Source organism: Hemiscyllium ocellatum, chromosome 36 (genome assembly GCF_020745735.1).
Source record: "Hemiscyllium ocellatum isolate sHemOce1 chromosome 36, sHemOce1.pat.X.cur, whole genome shotgun sequence".
NCBI classification, from domain to species: Eukaryota; Metazoa; Chordata; class Chondrichthyes; order Orectolobiformes; family Hemiscylliidae; genus Hemiscyllium; species Hemiscyllium ocellatum.
The window spans coordinates 8,013,644-8,035,378 of record NC_083436.1 but is presented as its reverse complement, the minus strand read 5'-3'; the positions used below and the strand labels follow the sequence as shown (position 1 = coordinate 8,035,378).

The window sequence follows — 21,735 nt, the reverse complement described above, 5'->3', positions numbered from 1 at the left end:
TTTTTCACGCAGAGGGTGGTACGTGAATGGAATGAGCTGCCAGAGGATGTGGTGAAGGCTGATACAACTGCAACATTTAAAAGGCATTTGGATGGTTATATGAACAGGAAGGGTTTGGAGGGATATGGGCCAGGTGCTGGCAGGTGGAACTAGATTGGGTTGGGATATCTGGTTAGTATGGACAGGTTGGACCGAAGCATCTCTATGACTCTAAAGATTAAAATTAAATATTTTTTGATCCACAAGGAGAAAAAATATTATAAATTTTTCACACGTGAGATAAAGCAGCACAAGAAAGCAGCAATGTTGTACATACCCTTGCTGGAAGAAGGCAAAGCTGACCGCAATGGGCATGTGATGTATGCTCAATGGAATTGGATCACGTTCCTCTGGGCTGTACTAGAGATAAAAACACTGTTAGGAGCATATTCTTTGATGCTGAAAATTATTCAAATCCAAAATCACGAGTTAGTACAACAGGTTCTCACAACAAACAACAAGAAATACTCAGACTCTCAATGAAATGATTCGGGTTTCTTTATTTGTGCTACGTCACTAGGTAACGTCTTTCACATACAGAGATACAATTTCAATCTGTTTAAAGAGAGAAAAAAAAACTGGAATCTGAAATAATAAGTGTTGAAGAAACTCAGCAGGTCCGGGTGAGTTTTAGGAAAATTTTAGATTGTGTCTGTAGGTACCAGTGAGCAGCCATATCAACATAGACAGTTTCTTGAAAGGGCAAAAAAAAAAACTTCCCTTCCTCCCAAACCAGTTAATTTGAATGGTAGTCAGTCTTGGAAACCAAAACCATGGGTTGATTCCTATTTTAAGGCTGTATTTTCAATGAGCTTCATGGTAGATCTACTAGCATGACTTTTCTCAGGCCATCTCCAGTTCCTTGCCTTAGTAATTATGCAGCCTGCCTCTTTCAATTCTTCTCATGCTCCAGGAGCAGTTAAATTCCCACTGCTGACAGAATCTTCTGGGACATACAGGCTACTGGTGGCACGGTTAAAGCCCAATTTGAATGTTGGGGGCCAGGAACTATATCGCACACTATCCTCAAAAGAAACCAAAATGTCTCAGTAAGAGAAGCTGACATTCCACATTTGAAATAGGGAACTGGAAGTTCTGGTAGGCAGGATGGCCAAGAAGATCACCATTCTTTTGAAACAGATCACCAGAGAAGGTCAAAACACCAAACACAGCCAGTCTGGACACAGAATAGGCAAGTGTGGTTTCCAAGTTCAGACAGAATGCAAAACAATGCAGGAAAGAGACCAAATGATCTTCTGCATCTTCTTCCGTTAACTCATTATCTCTGTCACGACATTTTACCAACGATACCGGTCCCACCAACATCCATATTGCATCCAACATCTCCACTCGATGAATTGCACCAACTTCATTCGCCACAATTACTAACCCTTCCTGCCCTCTGGCCAAAAGTCTATGCAAGGCTGGCAGTCACCACTTAACTTCAAGCTAAGTGAGCACCAAGAATTGAAGCTAAGGACCAAAAGATGCAGCCAGGCTAAGTGCACAACATTGCTGTGTGACCCTGTGTAATAAAATGATTTGGCAGGAGCATGCAAGCCAAAGGTTCCCCAAGTTCAAAGTCATGTCCTGAAGCGCTGAGAAAAACCTCAGAGAATGCTGGAGAAAGTCAGCAGATCTGGCAGCACCTTCCGAGACAGAAATTATGCCAATATGACTGTCTTTCAGAGTCTGACACTTGTATGCTCATCAAGATCACAAAAATGCCTCTCTACTCCAGAAACAGAAATTAATAAAGGTGTTAGAAGTAACACGCCAGAAAAGTCCATGCTTTGTTTAATTGTAGCGTTGGGATTGAGGCCCAGAGGCACTGTATATCTAGTAGAGCTTTGGACAGAATAGCAAAATAAAAAAAAATGAAAATGGGTGAAAAACAGGTATGGCGCACAGCAAAGAAGTAGTATAAATAATTCCTTAAAAAAAAACCTCCGTGTGGGTACAATGGCCAGAATGGTTTGGTGAGCTGTTCCAAAGGGTTTCTTGGAGTTAGTTGACAGATTGCCCACCTTAGAGGGACACTGACCCATGGGTCTCTCCGTAACCACAATTCAGTGGAATAGTATCCAACTTATTGTGTGCCACTAACACTTGGACCAAAATTGCAGACCAATTAATGAAGTTTAATACTACCAATGCTTCCCCTTTATCATCCTACTAGTTACAACCTCAAGTATCTCTCAAAGACTTGTCAAATGTGATCTCCCTTCCATAAATCTGTGTTCACTCTATCCTTTCATACTACAACTTGCCAAGTGTCCTGTTGTTATAGTAAACGATTTAGAGTTTTTCCAACTACCACTATCAGACCAACTCGCCAATCATTCCCATTTTATCTCTCCCCCTTTCATGAATAACAAGACTGTATTTTCTATCTTCTAATCAATCAATTCCTAAAGTACTGTCAACTGCCAATGCACCCAAGTCTAGTCTTGCAGTTATTTCCCCTAATCTACTTTAGCCATCACACCCTTCATATTTACATAGTTTACTGGAACAGATTCTGGACCAGTGTTTCAGAATTAATTAAATTACTCCAATTAAATATCAAACTATCATATTAATTAATATTCTTCTCCAGAGTCTTTTATTTCTGGTTATTAATTACCCCTGTTCCACTGCATTATATTAGATTTAAAATATTGTCATTTTCCTAGTTGGCTGCTTGACATATTATGAACAGTGATGCTGATGTGTCTTTCAGAAGGATTTGTTTTGAGCTGTTTCTCTTGTTGAAAGCTGTTCCAGTGATACCGGAATATCTGCTCCAGAAACAGCGGGCAAATAATTGTGAGCTCCCTGAGTGGTTTTTCTTAAATTCGATAAAAGCAGCATGAGTGGGTGGAGTCAGGCTCACACAGATCAGCATTTTAATTTTGTTTTCAATTGACGTCGTGGATTTTGGGAGTTGGCTTTTTGAAACTGCTAATAGAGCTAACTCTGCTGCAGCTAAAAGTTTCCTATTGCTAGATTGTTTCTTTTGGTGTTCCTTTCTCTTGGACTGGAGATAGCGCGTGAAAAAAAAAATCTGTTTTGCTGAATTTGCCTTTGCCAAGAGTATGTTTATGGGATGCTGCTTTAAAGGAACAGTTGATGATTAGTAGTTAAATACTATATGTTGTTAAGTATTTCAATAGAGTTAAAGTTATGCCAATTTTTTTGTGTTTTAACTGTGTTGTAAGATTAAAGTGTGTTATGTTTAAACCCTAGTAGTTTGACCAATCAAATTCCATCAGGAACACAGTGCCTCACAGTTGCCTTTAAATTTGATAAAAGTTAGATTTTAGGCTCTCTCCTATGTTGATGGGGTTTGGTCTGGTCCAGTTCAGAAAGCAGTATTTTTCCTGACCCTTACGCCGATTTTGTATCAGTTCTGAACAGTTTGGTGCAGTTTAGAAATGACAAAGGGGAAAGGATGACAGAGCTCGCATCAGACCAGCGCCCCTGCCCAGTTCTAGTGCGACCCCAACATTACAGAGACAAGCAAATAATGCTCGAAGCCTCTCGAGCACTGGGGAAAGATCCCCAGGCTATGGTATATAAAGGATAAAAAAATTACGCTTTTTCAGGACTTCTCCACGGTAGTGTTTCAGAAGCAGAATGCCTTTGGGGAGGTAAAAGAAAACGGCTGAGGGACCCGAATAGTCAGTATTCCGTGAGATATCTGGTGATACTGCATTTCAGCCACAGAGGGTCCACGTTCAACTTTGATTCGCCGGAAAAGGCAAAGGATTTCTTGGATGTTCCAAATTAGACTGATTGGCCTGAATTATATGGACAATTATTTTATTCTGCCCTTTTTGTCTGTATCTTGCCTAGTTTATCTGGTTGTTTTGGGGGGGGGGGGGGGGTGATCTTGTTTTCCCTTTTAATCTATGTCAGGATTACAATTTTATATAATTTTCTTCTGCCTGGAGTGCCTAGGGTTACAGTATGGAAGGGACGGGTTGGGTATGCATTTTTTAGTCATAAGATACTGGTGTTTGTTTTTCTTAGTTGGTGGTGTCTGGGGTGGGGGCATGGCTCCAGCTAGGAGGAGTCATGGTGGGATTAATAGGTGGTACGAGCCCCACCCCCCTCCCCCCACTCCGTGAACAAGGGGGAAAGGTTTCCTTTCAGTTATGTTTTTATGTTGTTACGTTGTAGAAGTAGTTGTTAGCAGTTTTGATTTAGTAGTTTTAGAAGTTGCATTTTTGAACCTGTGTGAACCGTTTATGGTTCTCACTTGGCACGCCAAGTGTGATTCTTCCTCCCGGGGGATCTTGGATTGTTTCGGACGATCATGGCTAGCCATTCATTTAAATGGTGTACCTGGAATGTTAAGGGAAGTCACGCACCAATCAAGGGAAAGAAGATACTGTCAAGCCTTGACAAAGACAAGATCGATGTAGCCTTATTACAAGGGACACACTTCACCGATAAGGAGCATTTGAAGTTGCAACAGGGAGGATTCGGCAAGGTGTTTTTCTCATCTTTTAACTCGAAAAGTAGAGGAGTGACTATTCTCATCCTGAGGAACCTCCCATTTCAAATGCTAGGCCAAATAAAGGATAAGTGCATGCGAATCACAATACTTAAAGCGTTAATACATGGAGAGGAGTAAGGGATTCTGGACGTATACTGCCCCCCGGCACATCCTTTAAATTTGTAACAGATGAGCTCTCCAGATTGATGGCCCTTGGGGCACGCCATACAATTATAGGGGGTGATTTCAACCATATTATGGACCCAGAGGTGGACAGGATGCGTTGGGGTCTTGTGGGTATATCTCCACAATCTAGGCAGTTGGTGGACTTGAACAGGGAGTTGGGGTTGGTGGATGCATGGAGATATCTTCACCCTGAAGGTAGGAATTTTACCTTTTATTCTAATCCACGTAAGTGCCATACCAGAATTGACATGGTTTTTGTCCCCTCTGCCTTTTTGAACTCGCCACTGTCTTGCAAAGTAGGGAACAAGCCATTTCTGACCATGCAGCAGTGCATATGGAGGTTAAGGCCAGAGGTAGTGAAGCGGATTCCTGACATTGGTGGATGGACCCTTTCCTCCTGAAAGATAGTAAGTTTATAGAACTTTTTTGCAGGAGTTTAAAATTTTTTGGGATATCATTTCAGGTACAGCCAGCAACCCATCAGTGATGTGAGAGACTGCCAAGGCCCACTCACAGGATCTGATTATTTCTTACTCTGCAACCTGGAAACAACAGAGGGGAGAACAGCAATGTCTGCTCAAGGCTTGCTTGAAGGCGGCTGAAGTAGCATACTTTGATAGGCTGCCCATAACTAAATTACAGTGGATTACAGCCCTTAGGGCCACTTTGAATGCTGCACTTACCCAAACAGCGAAGTCTCTTGCGAGAGAGAGAGAGATTATTTGAGTACGGTGATAAGCCAGGTAGATATTTAGCGTACTTGACCAGAAAGAAGAATTCTCCCCTATCTATTACATCCATTACAGAGTGTGCTGGTACTCTGACTTGTATTGCTAAAAAGATTAATGCAGCATTTAGGAAGTTTTATTTTGAGCTGTATCAGTCAGAGGGCTGTGAAGATAGAATGAGGAAGATAGAGGCCTTTTTTAAGGCCCTGGACCTTTCACATGTAACCTCAGCGCAGATGTCCTTTTTGACAATGCTAAAAGTACAGGAGGTAGTAAGGCTGCTCCAGAGTGGTAAAACGCCCGGGCCAGATGGATTTCAAAGTGAGTTTTATAAAGAGTTTATAGACAAGCTGGCCAACCCACTCCTGGAGATGTAGAATTATTCAGTCAGGACTGCCTCCCATCCTCTCAAAGAAGCAAACATCCCTCTTATCCTCAAGAAAGGGAAAGCCCCAGAAGATTACACTTGGTACATGCCTGTATCATTACTGAACGTGGATTTTAATATCCTGCTGAAAATGCCAACATTAAGGCTGGAGAGGGTATTGCTTTTTATTGTAAAGGAGGACCAGAGGGATTTTGTTAAAGGTCTTAGGCCTACCAACAATATTAGAAGAGTATTAAATATTGTTTAAGTATGTCAGCAAAAAGCAATACCGGGTTTAGTAGTCTCCCTAGATGCAGAGAAAGCATTTGATCGGGTGGAGAGCCGTACCTCTTTTATATGGTTTGGTCTTGGACAGGTTTTCACCAAATAGGTGGCAGTGCTGTATAGTAACCCAAAAGCAATGGTGCTAACTAATGACATAAGGTCAGACAGTTTTAGTGTCAGCAGTGACAGCCGTCAAGGTGCCCTCTGTCGCCACTATCACTATTGGTGATCGAGCCGCTGGCAGAAGCCATTCAGACGGATCCCAATATAACTGCCCTGGAGGTAGGGTCAGGCTGGCATAAAATTACTCTTTATGTGGATGATGGCCTTCTCTTTTTAACTGATCCAGTGACATCTGTGCCCTGCTTAATACAAGCGATCAATCTATTTGGTTTGTTTTCAGGATAAAAAATTAATTTTATGAAATCAGAGAGCCATACCAGTACGGCCAACTTTGGGGATGGAACCAGTTTCCTCTTTTGGTGGTCACAGGGAGGTTTTCTGTACTTAGGCATTTTTATTCCCCCTGTTTTCGATCAATCATATAAAGCCAATTACATGCAGCTACGAGAGGCAATTAGGCAGGACTTTCAACGTGGGAGGATCCTCTGATAATCTTGGTTGGGCAGAATAGCTTTGGTGAAGATGAATGTTCTTCCTTGCTTATTATATCCCATGAGAATGCTCCCTTTGATGCTGCCAAGGCAAACACTTCATAGCTGGCTTGGATGTTTTATTTGGCATCATTGACAGCCTCTTATTAAGTTAGATAAATTGCAGCTTTCACAAGGGGGGGGGGGGGGGTCTAGATTTTCCAGACTTTAGGAAGTACCAACTGAGTTCCTCGTTATCTTATGTGGCTGAATGGGCCCGTCAGCATCCGCGATCAATTTGGTTAGACATTGAGGCCCTCCCAGACAAAATTCTCCTCATGAACTTGTTTATGGACAAGATGAAAACTTTCACGGATCACTGTAAAAACCCGATTGTCCTAAACACAGTTAAAGCTTGGAGAATGATGCGGCAGGGCGAGGATAATTTACCAAATACCTCCCCCTTCACTCCAGTCCCTGTACACCTCCATCCCCCATCACGAAGGACTCAAAGCCCTCCGCTTCTTCCTTTCCCGCCGCACCAACCAGTACCCTTCCACTGACACCCTCCTTCGACTGACTGAACTGGTCCTCACCCTGAACAACTCCTTTTCCCAATCCTCCCACTTCCTCCAAACCAAAGGATTTGCCATGGGCACCCGTATGGGCCCCAGCTATGCCTGCCTCTTCGTAGGATATGTGGAACAGTCCATCTTCCGCAACTACACTGGCACCACCCCCCACCTTTTCCTCCGCTACATCGATGACTGTATCGGCGCTGCCTCATGCTCCCACGAGGAGGTTGAACAGTTCATCCACTTTACCAACACCTTCCACCCCGACCTCAAATTCACCTGGACCGTCTCAGACTCATCCCTCCCCTTCCTAGACCTTTCCATTTCTATCTTGGGCAACCGAATCAACACGGACATCTACTATAAACCGACCGACTCCCACAGCTACCTAGACTACACCTCCTCCCACCCTGCCCCCTGTAAAAATGCCATCCCATATTCCCAATTCCATCGTGTCCGCCGTATCTGCTCCCAGGAGGACCAGTTCCAATACCGTACAGCCGAGATGGCCTCCTTCTTCAAGGACCGCAGATTCTCCCCAGATATGATTGACGATGTCCTCCACCGCATCTCCTCCACTTCCCGCTCCTCCGCCCTTGAGCCCCGCCCCTCCAACCGCCACTAGGACAGAACCCCACTGGTTCTCACCTACCACCCCACCAACCTCCATATGCAGCGTATCATCCACCGTCATTTCCGCCACCTCCAAACAGACCCCACCACCAGGGATATATTTCCCTCCCCTCCCCTATCAGCGTTCCGAGAAGACCACTCCCTTCATGACTCCCTCGTCAGGTCCACACCCCCCACCAACCCAACCTCCACTCCCGGCACCTTCCCCTGCAACCGCAAGAAATGCAAAACTTGCGCACATACCTCCTCCCTTACTTCTCTCCAAGGCCCCGAGGGATCCTTCCATTTCCGCCACAAATTCACCTGCACCTCCACACACATCATTTACTGCATCCGCTGCACCCGATGTGGCCTCCTCTATATTGGGGAGACAGGCCGCCTACTTGCGGAACGTTTCAGAGAACACCTCTGGGACACCCGGACCAACCAACCCAACACCCCTTGGCTCAACACTTTAACTCCCCCTCCCACTCCACCAAGGACATGCAGGTCCTTGGACTCCTCCATCGCCAGACCATAGCAACACAACGGCTGGAGGAAGAGCGCCTCATCTTCCACCCGGGAACCCTCCAACCACAAGGGATGAATTCAGATTTCTCCAGTTCCTCATTTCCCCTCCCCCCACCTGGTTTCAGTCGAATCCCTCGAACTCAGCACCACCTTCCTAACCTGCAATCTTCTTCCTGACCTCTCCGCCCCCACCCCACTCCGGCCTATCACCCTCACCTTGACCTCCTTCCACCTATCACATCTCCATCGCCCCTCCCCCAAGTTCCTCCTCCCTACCTTTTATCTTAGCCTGCTGGACACACTTTCCTCATTCCTGAAGAAGGGCTTATGCCCGAAATGTCGAATTTTCTGTTCCTTGGATGCTGCCTGACCTGCTGCGCTTTTCCAGCAACACATTTTCAGCTCTGATCTCCAGCATCTGCAGACCTCACTTTCTCCATTAAAAAAAAGTAATCGACTTTAATGAAGCAGGAGTTGGTCCATCTTCCAAAACCGTTTATCTGAACCTCATAGCTCAATACAAAGCCTCGATTGCTTTCTCTCCTTCCTAACTCACTCCCTTCATTGGGGAAAACCAGCCTTTAAATATATACCCAACATCAACATCTCTCATCTTGGGAGCATGCCTGATTTATTTCAAGAAGCCAACATTCACATCAGTGTCAGATTCACTTTTGCTAAAGAAAATGGACAAATGAAAACAGACAGATGCCACAAACTAAAATTCACATCCCAACGTTTAAGTTAGGAGGCTTCTTTCTTTCGGAACCTTCAACAGGTTTTCACCAGAGGCTTTCACTTAGGTACAAAAAAAAAGCAGTCCAATGATTGACCAGTTGTTTTTAATCAAACTCAGCCTGGATACTTTTTTCCTCTCCAATATTTGCTCCAGAATAGCTGTACTACTCTCAAACTTTACTCAATTGCACACTTTGTGGAATATAGATCACCAATCCCCTTGGACTGACATATGTAACATTTTATACATATGATGCCTTTGGAGCCCTTCATATAACAAGATCTGGGATAAATACAACACAATGTTCACTATATTAATGAGTACAAGAGTTTCAGCAACCAGTGTTCTTCATTGCACTGCTAGCAGTTTTGGCTTCCAAAGACAAAATTCTACTTTATCCATTCTCTTTCATAATATTCCATATGAAATAACTGCACTGGAAAATCCATATCATTGAAATTAGCCTTTAAAATTGATTTGTTCTTTTTAGTTTTGGTATTTCTGAAACCTGAGAATTTCACTATATATTTGTCTTTTAATTTAAGAAAAAGTTTGGTCCACCCTCAACATGTCTTCAATCTTCAGGTTTCTCATCATAAGATCATGCTCCAACATATTAAAGCACGGATCCAGTCTTGTCTCCAAGCCTAACCAATTGAGGTATTCAACAAGGCTTTGAAGCTGCTCCATTTCATCTTTGAAGGCATCAATGTCTTTTTGGACTTAGCACGAACTATAATGGTGCAATTGACACTCTCCAAGTAATGATGTTGATGTTAAATCACATGTGGCGCATTTGCTTTATCTCCAAATCTTTGTATTCAAAAGCACTAGGAGCCCAACTTAAATTCCTACCCAATTTGATCAATAACATTCTTTCAAATGCATGTGACAAGCCATAAAAATATTGTCTACACATATCATAGAGACGCCCTAAAATCTTCTCTGCCACAAGAATAATAAATCTTTTAGAACGCTCCTCCTATGCAAAGCCCAATTTTAAACCGAACTGCCCTTACTAAAAAGTCTCATATTCAGGAACGGCTTTTCAATCCACAAACAAATTATTCAACTTTGAGAGTTTACCTTTGATGATGCATGCTTCCTTCAGAAGCTGGAGTAAACATCTCCAAAACAGCTTATTCTGTGGGAAAGCTGTTTTTATAACTATGGACTTGTACCTCTATTAATGAGTAGTGAAAACAGCCAAAAACGATTAAAACAAAAATCACTTTTCCTGCTGTAAATGGTTCCGATTGCCTTATTGTTCAGGCATTCCTCTGGTTATGAAACTAGCACTGACGTTATGGGTCCTAATTAGTAAAACTGTTTCTAAACAGATACATCTGTTCAAAGTTTGAGAGAAGATTTGTAGCTCGGGTGCTCGTTGTTGTGATTCTGTTCGCCGAGCTGGGAGTTTTTGTTGCAAACGTTTTGTCCCCTTTCTAGGCGACATCTTCAGTGCTTGGGAGCCTCCTGTGAAGCGCTTCTGTGCTGATTCCTCTGGCATTTATACTGGCTTGAATCTGCCGCTTCCAGTTGTCAGTTGCTGTCCACTGCAGTGGCCGGTATATAGGGTCTAGTTCGATGTGTCTGTTGATAGAATTTGTGGATGAGTGGCACGCCTCTAGGAATTCCCTGGCTGTTCTGTTTGGCCTGCCCTATAATAGTGGCGTTGTCCTAATCGAATTCGTGTTGTTTGTCATCTGAGTGTATGGCTACTAGGGATAGCTGGTCGTGTCGTTTCGAGGCTAGTTGGTGTTCATGTAAGCGGATTGTTAGCTGTCTTCCTGTTTGTCCTGTATAGTGCTTTGTGCAGTCCTTGCACGGGATTTTGCACAAAATACTACATAGGACAAACAGGAAGACAGCTAACGACCCGCATCCATGAACACCAACTAGCCACGAAACGACACGACCAGCTATCCCTAGTAGCCATACACTCAGATGACAAACAACACGAATTCGATTGGGACAAAGCCACTATTATAGGGCAGGCCAAACAGAACAGCCAGGGAATTCCTAGAGGCATGGCACTCATCCACAAATTCTATCAACAGACACATCGACCTAGACCCTATATACTGGCCACTGTAGCGGACAGCAACTGACAACCAGAAGCAGTAGATTCAAACTAGTATAAATGCCAGAGGAATCAGCACAGAAGCGCTTCACAGGAGGCTCCCAAGCACTGAAGATGTCACCTAGAAAGGGGACGAAATGTTTGCAACAAAAACTCCCAGCTCGGCGAACAGAACTACAACAACAGATACATCTGTGGCAGAGAAGATACTGAACACCTTTAATCAGCAACCTCCAAATATCCTATTAATCCCTTCTAGTTGTATAACTCTTGCTCTTTAGGTTTTATCTTCAAATCTATTGGCAGTTATAAGCATTCGTAATTACAGTGACTTCTGCTTATGCCCATTGCCAAAAGAGTTTGGCACTTCTCTTGCTTTTCTGTCACCTCATCAGACTGTGACCTCTCCTATTGTGGTCTTTCTGGATTACTCCAGTCAGATTGCCTACTAAATTTCCTAAACCACTATCTTTGATCTTGTCTTCTTCCTAAATATATCCTCCGAATCATCACTTGAACTCTACCAATGTTTTCTTGTTCTGAGTCCTTGCACTCCTTTTGCAAATCCATTGACCTCACCTCTTGTCCTTCCTCTTGGAAATGTAACTAATTTTTGTACTGTTCCACTCCTGCAGACCTCAGTGCTTGTCCGACTATCATGGCCTTTTCTCATTATTTAATCCTTCTGGACAGTATACCAATGGGAACCCATTTTAGGCTGACAGTCATGAACAGTACATGCATTAGCATCAACCTCAAACTATCACATGTTCCCCTCAAATGCAACTCGCCATTATCATCTTCTTACATTTTCAGTATATGAAAATTCATAATTCACCGCCATAATTTAAGAATGTGCTTTTTCGACTTGGATACCTTATTGTTTTAGATTCTTCCCATCACATCCTATCATTTTCCCCAAACCTCTCCATTCACTCTGCCCCAGTCCCTTCGATTAGACCAAGAGTTGCGAACTGAAGTCTTCCTCAGGAACAGTCATACACAAAGTCTTAATACTCTAAATCTTTGATGCTTCAGCTCTCATAAACCATTGCTACCATCATATAGCACCTTTTAGGTGGGCAGAAAAAGTGAATCTAATTGGGCTGAGCAATGGCAGATGGAATTTAATTCTTTTTGGAAGGTCTAATAAAAGAAGGTTATATAAAATGAAAGGTAGATTCCTGGGAATTATTGGGGAACACAGCCCATATATCCCTGAAGGTGTCAGCACACGTAGACAGAGTGATGAAAAAGACACATGGGATGCTTGCTTTCATTAGCCAGGGTATAGAATATAGGAACACGGTAGTCTTGTTACAACTTTATGCAATATTGGTTAGGCCTCAGATAAAATTCACCAGAATGTTGGCTGGGAAAGTATCAGATATGAGGACTGACTGGATGGGCTGGGTTTGTTTTCGTTGAAGCACAGGAGACTAAGGTTGGGGTGGGGGTGATCCGATTAAGGTATACAAAGTTATGAGAAGCATAGACAAGGTAATTGTGTAAATTGTTTTCTCATGGCAGATGCGTCTAAAACCAGAGGGCGCAGGTTTAGGGTGAGAAATAAGTAGGTTAGAGGAGATGTGAGAATTTGCTTTCCACCAAAGGAGCGGTAGAAAAATGGCACATTATGCCTTACAGGGTGGTGGAGGAGGCATGCACTATCACAATATTTAAGAATATTTCTGGACGAGCACTTCAAATGCCAGGGCATAGTTGGCTATGGATCAAGTGCCAGTAAATAGGATAGTGTAGTTTGGTCAGTGTTGGTCAACATAGACAGGTGAGGCATAAGGTTTGTTTCTATGCTGTATGACTCTAATAGTCAAGCCCTCCAGGGTCAGAGGATCATCACGTTCTCAATCTTATTAGATGCACTACTATTAATCATAGGGAAATAACACTTTTCAGTCCTATACATTCCTGCATGTTAGGATAGAAAGTTCTAGTTTAATTGCGACAAGAAATACATTATGCAAAGCTGGCACACTTAGAAAGGACAAATATAGACTTGCAATTATGAGGCAATTCTAATACTGAAAACCAGCATAAGCTTTTTCAAAATGATGATGAAAGGAGATAAGGAAAAAGACAAAAACAAACTTCTGGAAATGTAAAATAAAAACAGAAAATGCTGGAAATATTCAGCAGGTCAGTAGAGGGAGAACAGAGTTAACAATCTAGATTGTATGTTAATGGTAAGTATTGCACATTCTGTTGTGGAATTTGGAGGCAAATCTACCTCTGACTGACCACTTTAAGGGCTAGAATTGGGCAACAAGTAAGTGTCCTATCCAACACTTTCCCTGCTGCACATTCAGTTGCTGTGGGGTAAGGTCTAGCAGGCACACATTGATGGTGCAGCAGCCTACTTTACACAGTTGCCTGCCAACCTACTTGCCTCTGGGTGGGCTGTAAAATCCATGCCAACATATTCATTTCTGCCTTCATAAGTGTTGCCAACCTGACTGACGAATATTTTCTATTAAATATATTAGTTTAAAATGCATTCACAGGACATAGACATGTTGGCTCAGACAATTTTTGATCAGAAGGTGGCACTCATCATTGAAACTACAGCAGTGGCGGAGTGGGTTATGATGATTCAAACAGACAATGCTGGAGAAACTCATGTTTGACAGCATCTGTAGAGGTAGAAACAGAGAGATTGTTTCAAGGCTTTTATGAATCTCCAGGCCTTCCTACTCTAGGTGCTGTTCTGACTAACACCAAAACTAATTGCTCACTGTAAAGCAATTTCTTCCTCATATTGATTGTTGATCCTTCATATTTCTTGTACCTCCACTCAAAAAGCTGATGGTTTATTCATCTACATTTTCAGTTGACTTGCTGCTTCTTGACTTCCTTTCCAAAGTTTCAATTTGCTAAAGTCACTACCATCCAGGCATGCCCTCTTACTTCTGTCCCAGCCTATGCATCCAATGAAAATTTAGCAACACTAACCACATCCTAAGTAAAATACTTGTTCATTATTCTTGACCTCTTTCTCCAAACACTTGTCAATCTTGTAAACAGGACAATAATTTGTCTTGAATTCCAAGGGTGTCAAATTTAGCGAACAGTTTCTGATGGAAAACTTGATTAAACACGTTCTGGGAGTCCAAATAAACCAAATATACCCATAGACACTCCTCTATTCCAGTCACCTCTTAAAAAATTAATCCGGTACATGAGAGAAGATCTATCCTTAGAACTGCAATGGTGGTCTAGATTAGAGTGGTGCTGGAAAACCACAGCAGATCAGGCAGCATCCAAGGAGGAGGAAAATCGACGTTTCGGGGAAAAAAACCCTTCATCAGGAATAGAGGCAGGGTGCCTGCAGTGTGGAGAGATAAATGAGAGGGGGGGGTAGGGTGGGGAGAAAGTAGCATAGAGTACAATAGGTGAATGGGGGTGGGGATGGAGGCGATAGTTCAGAGAGGAGGGTGGGGGAAGGTAGCAAAGAGTAGAATAGGTGAATGGGGGTGGAGATAGAGTTATAGAGGTGTACAGCATGGAAACAGACCCTTCGGTCCAACGCATCCATGCCGACCAGATATCCCAACCCAATCTAGTCCCACCTGCCAGCACCTGGCCCATATCCCTCCAAACCCTTTCTATTCATATACCCATCATTCCATTCACGTACCACCCTCTGCGTGAAAATGTTGCCTCTTTATATCTTTCCCTTCACCCTAAACCTATGCCCTCTAGTCCTGACTCCCCGATCCCAGGGAAAATACTTTACCTATTTATCCTATCCATGCCCCACATAATTTTGTGAACCTCGATAAGATCACCCCTCAGCCTCCGACGCTCAAGGGAAAACAGCCCCAGCCTGTTCAGTCTCTCCCTGTAGCTCAGATCCTCCAACTCTGGCAACATCCTTGTAAATCTTTTCTGAACCCTTTCAAGTTTCACAACATTTTTCCAACAGTGGCCTAACCAATGTCCTATACAGCCGCAACATGACCTCCCAACTCCTGTATTCAATACTCTGACCAATAAAGGAAAACATACCAAACACCTTCTTCACTATCCTATCGACCTGCGACTCCATTTTCAAGGAGCTATGAACCTGCATTCCAAGGTCTCTTTGTTCAACAGCACTCCCTAGGACCTTACCATTAAGTGCATAAGTCCTGCGATGATTTGCTTTCCCAAAATGGAGCACCTCACATTTATCTGAGTTAAACTCCATCTGCCACTTCTCAGCCCATTGGCCCATCAGGTCAAGATCCTGTTGTAATCTGAGGTAACCCTCTTTGCTGTCCATTACACCTCCAATTTTGATGTCATCAGTAAACTTACTAACTGCACCTCTTATGCTTGCATCCAAATCATTTATGTAACTGACAAAAGTAGAGGGCACAGCACCGTCCCTTGTGGCACTCCACTGGTCACAGGCCTCCAGTCTGAAAAACAACCCTCCACCACCATCCTCTGCCTTCTACCTTTGAGCCAGTTCTGTATCCAAATGGCTAGTTCTCCCTGTATTCCATGAGATCTAACCTTGCTAATCAGTCTCCCATGGGGAACCTTGTCGAACGCCTTACTGAAGTCCATATAGATCACGTCTACTGCTCTGTCCTCATCAATCTTCTTTGTTACTTCTTCAAAAAACTCAATCAAGTTTGTGAGACATGATTTCCTACGCACAAAGCCATGTTGACTATCCCTAATCAGTCCTTGTCTTTCCAAATACATGTACATTCTATCCCTTAGGATTCCCTCCAACAATTTGCCCACCGGTCTATAGTTCAATGACTTGTCTTTACCACCCTTCTTAAACAGTGGCACCACGTTTGCCAACCTCCAGTCTTCCAGCACCTCACTTGTGACTATCGATAATACAAATATCTCAGCAAGAGGCCCAGCAATCACTTCTCTAGCTTCCCACAGAGTTCTAGGGTACATCTGATCAGGTCCTGGGGATGTATCCACTTTTAACCGTTTCAAGACATCCAGCACATCCTCCTCTGTAATCTGGACATTTTTCAAGATGTCACCATCTATTTCCCTACAGTCTATATCTTCCACATTCTTTTCCAAGTAAATACTGATGCAAAATATTCATTTAGTATCTCCCCCATTTTCTGTGGCTCCATACAAAGGTCGCCTTGCTGATCTTTGAGGGGCCCTATTCTCTCCCTAGTTACCCTTTTGTCCTTAATATATTTGTAAAAATCCTTTGGATTCTCCTTAATTCTATTTGCCAAAGCTATCTCATGTCCCTGTTTTGCCCTCCTGATTTACCTCTTAAGTATACTCCTACTTTCTTTATACTCTTTTAAGGATTCACTCAATCTATCCTATCTATACCTGACATATGCTTTCTTCATTTTCTTAACCAAACCCTCAATTTCTTTCGTCATCCAGCATTCCCTATACCTACCAGCCTTCCTTTTCACCCTGACAGGAATATACTTTCTCTGGATTCTCGTTATCTCATTTCTGAAGACTTCCCATTTTCCAGCCATCCCTTTACCTGCGAACATCTGCCTCTGATCAGCTTTGGTAATAGTTCAGAGAGGAGGGTGGGGGAAGGTAGCAAAGATACAATGGGTGAATGGAGGTGGGGATGAAGGTGATAGGTCAGAGGAGGGTGGAGTGGATAGGTAGAAAGGAAGATAGGTAAGTAGGACAGTTCATAAGCGCTGTGCTGAGCTGGAAGGATGAAGCTGGGGTGAGGTGGGGGAAAGGGGAATGAGGAAATTGGTGAAATCCACATGGATGCCCTGGGGTTGAAGTGTTCCGAAGCGGAAGATGAGGCGTTCTTCCTCCAGGCGTCGGGTGGTGAGGGAGTGGTGGTGGTGGAGGCCCAGGACCTGCGTGTCCTCAGCAGAGTGGGAGGGGGAGTTGAAATGTTAGGCAACAGGGTGGTGGGGTTGATTGGTGCAGGCCCTGCCTCTATTCCTGATAAAGGGCTTTTGCCCGAAACATCGATTTTCCTGCTCCTTGGATGCTGCCTGATCTGCTGTGCTTTTCCAGCACCACACTAATCTAGACTCTGGTTTCCAGCATCTGCAGTCCTTGTTTTTACCCTTAAAACCGCAATGCTGGCTCTCATTCACTGAAAAATTTCAACGCGTTCTGCACTCTATCCATAATTACAGAATAACTAACATAATGACATATGTTAGGTCATTAGATCTGTAAATCCCTGGTTTCCTATCCCTACATTCTTTAATAGCTAGGTGAAAGAGTGCATGAAAGAGAAAAAGGTAAAAAGAAAATTGGCTAAAATGTAAAAGATAATACAAATGGAATGAAATGGGAGGAGACTCAGATAGAAACAGTTGCACAAATTATGTGGAGTCAAATGGCCTGTTTGTACACAGTAAATTCTATGTAAATCTAATACTTAACAGAAGTGTTAATTAATTACCTTTAAATGTTTGATTACCAAATTATTTGCAGACATTTGTAACCAACTACGTTCTCCAACTTTAAAGAATAAAGACTTTTCTTAGTACTCACCACTGTGACTTCTTCTCCTTGAATAGAAACATCAGGTCTTTTGAAGTGAGACAATGCCACAATAGCTGCTATGCTTGCAACATCAATAATGTTCCCATCGTGGTTTAACAAATGCAAGTCTACACGTATCTGCCACACCTTAATAAAAGAAATATGAACATTTATCTACTTATTTTACCTGGAGTATTTTAGATTCAAAGGGAGAAGAGTGTTTAGAAATTTCTAAAACATAAGTTGATCAAATGCATGCTTAGCTAACTTCATAATATGAATGTCTCATGATCATTTTTGATAACACTTTAGGGGCAAAGACTCATTTCAATATGTTTTTTAAAAAAAATTATTTTGCAGGACATCTGAATTTTCTTGGGTCACTCCACAAATTGTGGAAACAAGCAGTTTCCAACAGGAAAGATCACTGGCTGGCTGCACAACATTACAACAACTAAAAAAGCATGGTACATGGCTTGCTCTGGCACCTTTGCCATCAAACATCAAGTACCCCTGTGTTAGGCTTGAAAGGTAAGGACTTTTTCCCGACTACAAGTTTAAATCCTTTCCCTGCCAAAATTTCTCATACATGAGTGTTCCTCCTCTACTATTCAGCAATATCGTCTTAAAATACACAAAAATATTCACCCTACATTTAATTTTCATATTTAATATAACATTTACTAACTCGCGTTGATATGCATGAAATGTAATTGTCTTAACGCAGACAGAGCATGTTAGAAGGATCATATCTACACAAAACTTCAAATCACCTTATTTAATTTCTCTGGTGTGGATACTGTTTGAGTTAGATGCAGTTAATAGTGAAGAAGGTTTGTCAAAGTTGCACTGACATTGCTACTACAGTAGCAAGAATTCTAGAATGCTATAGACAGTTCAGCAGGGAAGTCAACAACATACAACAGACTTCTATAAAGCACAAACGTTTTTCAACAAGGGGCCACTAAGGTCATATGCCACTGATTCTAACTATTTCAGCATTGAGAAATGCTGAGAGGAAACCAACTTTTTAAAAAAAAATGTTTGATTCCTGCTTCAATCAGGTGAAAAGTCATCTGGAACAACATTCACAGATGCTCCAGCACCTGCAGTGCAGTTACATGTAAATCTCATTTTCTGCCCCTTATTTTAGTCATTGTCAAAGGAGAAAAGAAAGACTCCATCAACGTTGAACTGCTTCATATTAAGAGTCTGTTGTGTCCTTAACTGCTTTAATCGAGAGTTAACTTACTGTTAATTAGACAGATATGGCAGAAAATTTGAGCACAGCTAGGTCTTACAAAATGGTTAATAAATAAACGACTAAATAATCAGTTAGGTTGTGTTAGCTTAGGAAGGAGTAATTGGCCAAGATATTAAAGGAACTTTCAGTTTCTCAAAAGATCTTCTGACACCCAACTGAGCAAGTGATGGGGACCTTGGAACAATCTCATTTCAAGTTTAAAGCAACTTGTGGTGATTTTGATCTAGAGAATTCAAAATTATTTTTACATACTTAATTGATATTTACTCCACTTTTGGATTATACTACTTAACCAAAACATGCAAATATCAAATGTTAAAAGTAATCATGACTTTGTCGACTAATAAATGATCCACTCTGAGGTACAGCTTCATCTTTAAATGGATTATTCTATTATTAAAAGCCTTGTACTCCGTATAGCAGCTGTGAACCTCTGACAGTAGCTAGAAGGCCAAACAGAGCATTGCATCTTGTCAGTTGGAAATACAGAGAAGACCACAGTCGTCAAATGATCCAATAATTCAGTTTTCAGCACTAAATTTTAACTTCGCCTCATTCAAATTACCAGACAATACAAATTTTAAACAAAGAATGCCTGAACTATTTCTTTAGGACTATGTTCCTTGCCTTGGCACAATTTTAATGTATTTTATTTTCTGATTAGGCAATCACTTATATTTAGGTAATACGGGTAAATAGGGTCAAAACTTTGGATCCCATCTTAAAGTATTCCCATACAAAGTAACTATTTTGGCAATGAATGTACTACAAACAGGAACCTGGATATCCATGTTAACAGTCTATCTGACCAGTCGGTCATACTGCTGCTTTCACTAGGGATATATTACAAACAAAGGCATTTACTCAGGACCATAGGAGAAGGTTGCACATTGATGAGGGTACTCCTCTCCACCGAACATTCACAACAGTATTGCAGAATAATTCATGCCCTCATTGTTGTGAGGGAGAGGGATGAAGCTCTGGGCTCAAGTCACTACTGTGGTCTTGCGCATGAACATTCAAGGCTGATACTCCAGTGCAGTACTGAGCAAGCACTGGACATTTGCTTCCTACAGGAGACATTAAATCAAGGCCCTACATTTCTTTATACCTGATGTGCAAGATCCTAAGGCATTACTCTGAAGAAGTGTCCTAACCAATATTTATTTCAACATACCAAATATTTATCTGGTCAACATAAAAACAAATTAATTGGTCATTATAACATTGCTGTTTGTGGAAGAATGCAGTGTGCAAATTAGTTGCTAATATTTTCTAAATTGCAACAGTGACTACAGTTCAAAAATACATAATTACTGCAAAAGGACTTTGGGAGGTCCAGTGGTTGTGAAAAGTGCTATATAAAATAGTAGGTATGTACTTATTTCCTCTAGTAAGGGCAGATATCTGATTGAAGGGATTCAAATTTAGAGTTCTGTGAGAGAAAAAAAAAAGTGGATTTGGGAAGCAATGATACTTTCAAGGACTTGAGAGGAAAGGAAGATTGGAGGTGGATGGCTGTTTCCAAAGACGTTAGGATTCAAAAATTGAGCAATAACATAATAATGTTTGCACTGAGAGAGGACAGAGGCAAGTTTAGAAGAGAATCCAAATTAAACCTCAAAGAAGATGATGAACCTCTTAAAAAGTTAATAAAATTATTCACAAGAATTTAACTATTAGAAGTCAATAATCTGCAACTGGTTTTTAATAGATCGATTGTGGGGGAGTACGTCTATTTTTAGGTAAGGCTGCTGTTGTAAACTGTCTTTTGGCTGAACTATACCACTTGAGGAAAGATTTTTGTACGCGCATAAATCTGCAGGCAAAATAAATAAAGATAATTTAAATGCATCTAAATATTAGTGTGGTGAACTGTACTTTTGTTGAATGTACAAATCCATTCATCTTGCCCAGCAACCATTGCCTGGTCTGCCTGAGATGGCGGGCAGTAGGGAGACAGGTTCTCAGACGCATACCATACCTGTCATGAGAACATCTTCTCACCTTTGCACCTGCTACAACACATAGGGATTCTGTGTCTATGCACTTGGAATTCCTCAGACACCTCTCCAGCAGTCGGTTTAATTTAACTAATAGCTCAGATTGCCTGCAAATCAAAAAGTTAAACAATATTATTGCAAAATAAATTTTCCCAAAAATAGTAAATTTCAAATAAGTGAAAAATGAATGTTACAATAATACCTTAAATTCTAACACCAGCAACCAAGAAAGTAGAGTCCTGATCAAAATACAGGGAACTAAGACAGTGATGGACTCAGATTGTCAAGAATGAATTGGGAAACCTTATAGAGTCACAGATGTACAGCATGGAAACAGACCCTTCAGTGCAACCCGTCCATGCAGACCAGATATCCCAACCCAATCTAGTCCCACCTGTCAGCACCCGGCCCGTATCGCTCCAAACCCTCCCTATTCATACACCCATCCAAATGCCTCTTAAATGTTATAATTGTACCAGCCTCCACCACTTCCTCTGGCAACTCATTCCATACACGTGCAACCCTCTGTGTTGCAAAGTTGCCCCGGTAGGTCTCTTCTATATCTTTCCCCTTTCACCCTAAACCTATGCCCTCTAGTTCTGGACTCTCCAGCCCCAGGGAAAAGACTTTGCCTATTTACCCTATCCATGTCCCTCAATTTTGTAAACCTCTATAAGGTCACCCCTCAGCCTCTGATGCTCCAGGGGAAAAAAATACACAAATTAGTTATAACAATTATTCATTCCTGACTGAATAAAAATAAAAGAAGA

General features: G+C 42.0%; 1 protein-coding gene across 1 annotated transcript in view; it reads right to left on the bottom strand.

The window, feature by feature from the left end:
• exosc9 (exosome component 9) overlaps positions 1-21,735 on the bottom strand; it is a 73,023-nt gene that overhangs the window by 28,678 nt on the left and 22,610 nt on the right. Inside the window, exons 4-6 of the mRNA XM_060851366.1 lie at positions 20,970-21,072; positions 17,708-17,845; positions 317-399 (exon numbers count right to left, since the gene is read on the bottom strand). Coding sequence (XP_060707349.1) covers positions 317-399; positions 17,708-17,845; positions 20,970-21,072 — 324 coding nt within the window. The remainder of the gene's footprint in view (positions 1-316; positions 400-17,707; positions 17,846-20,969; positions 21,073-21,735) is intronic.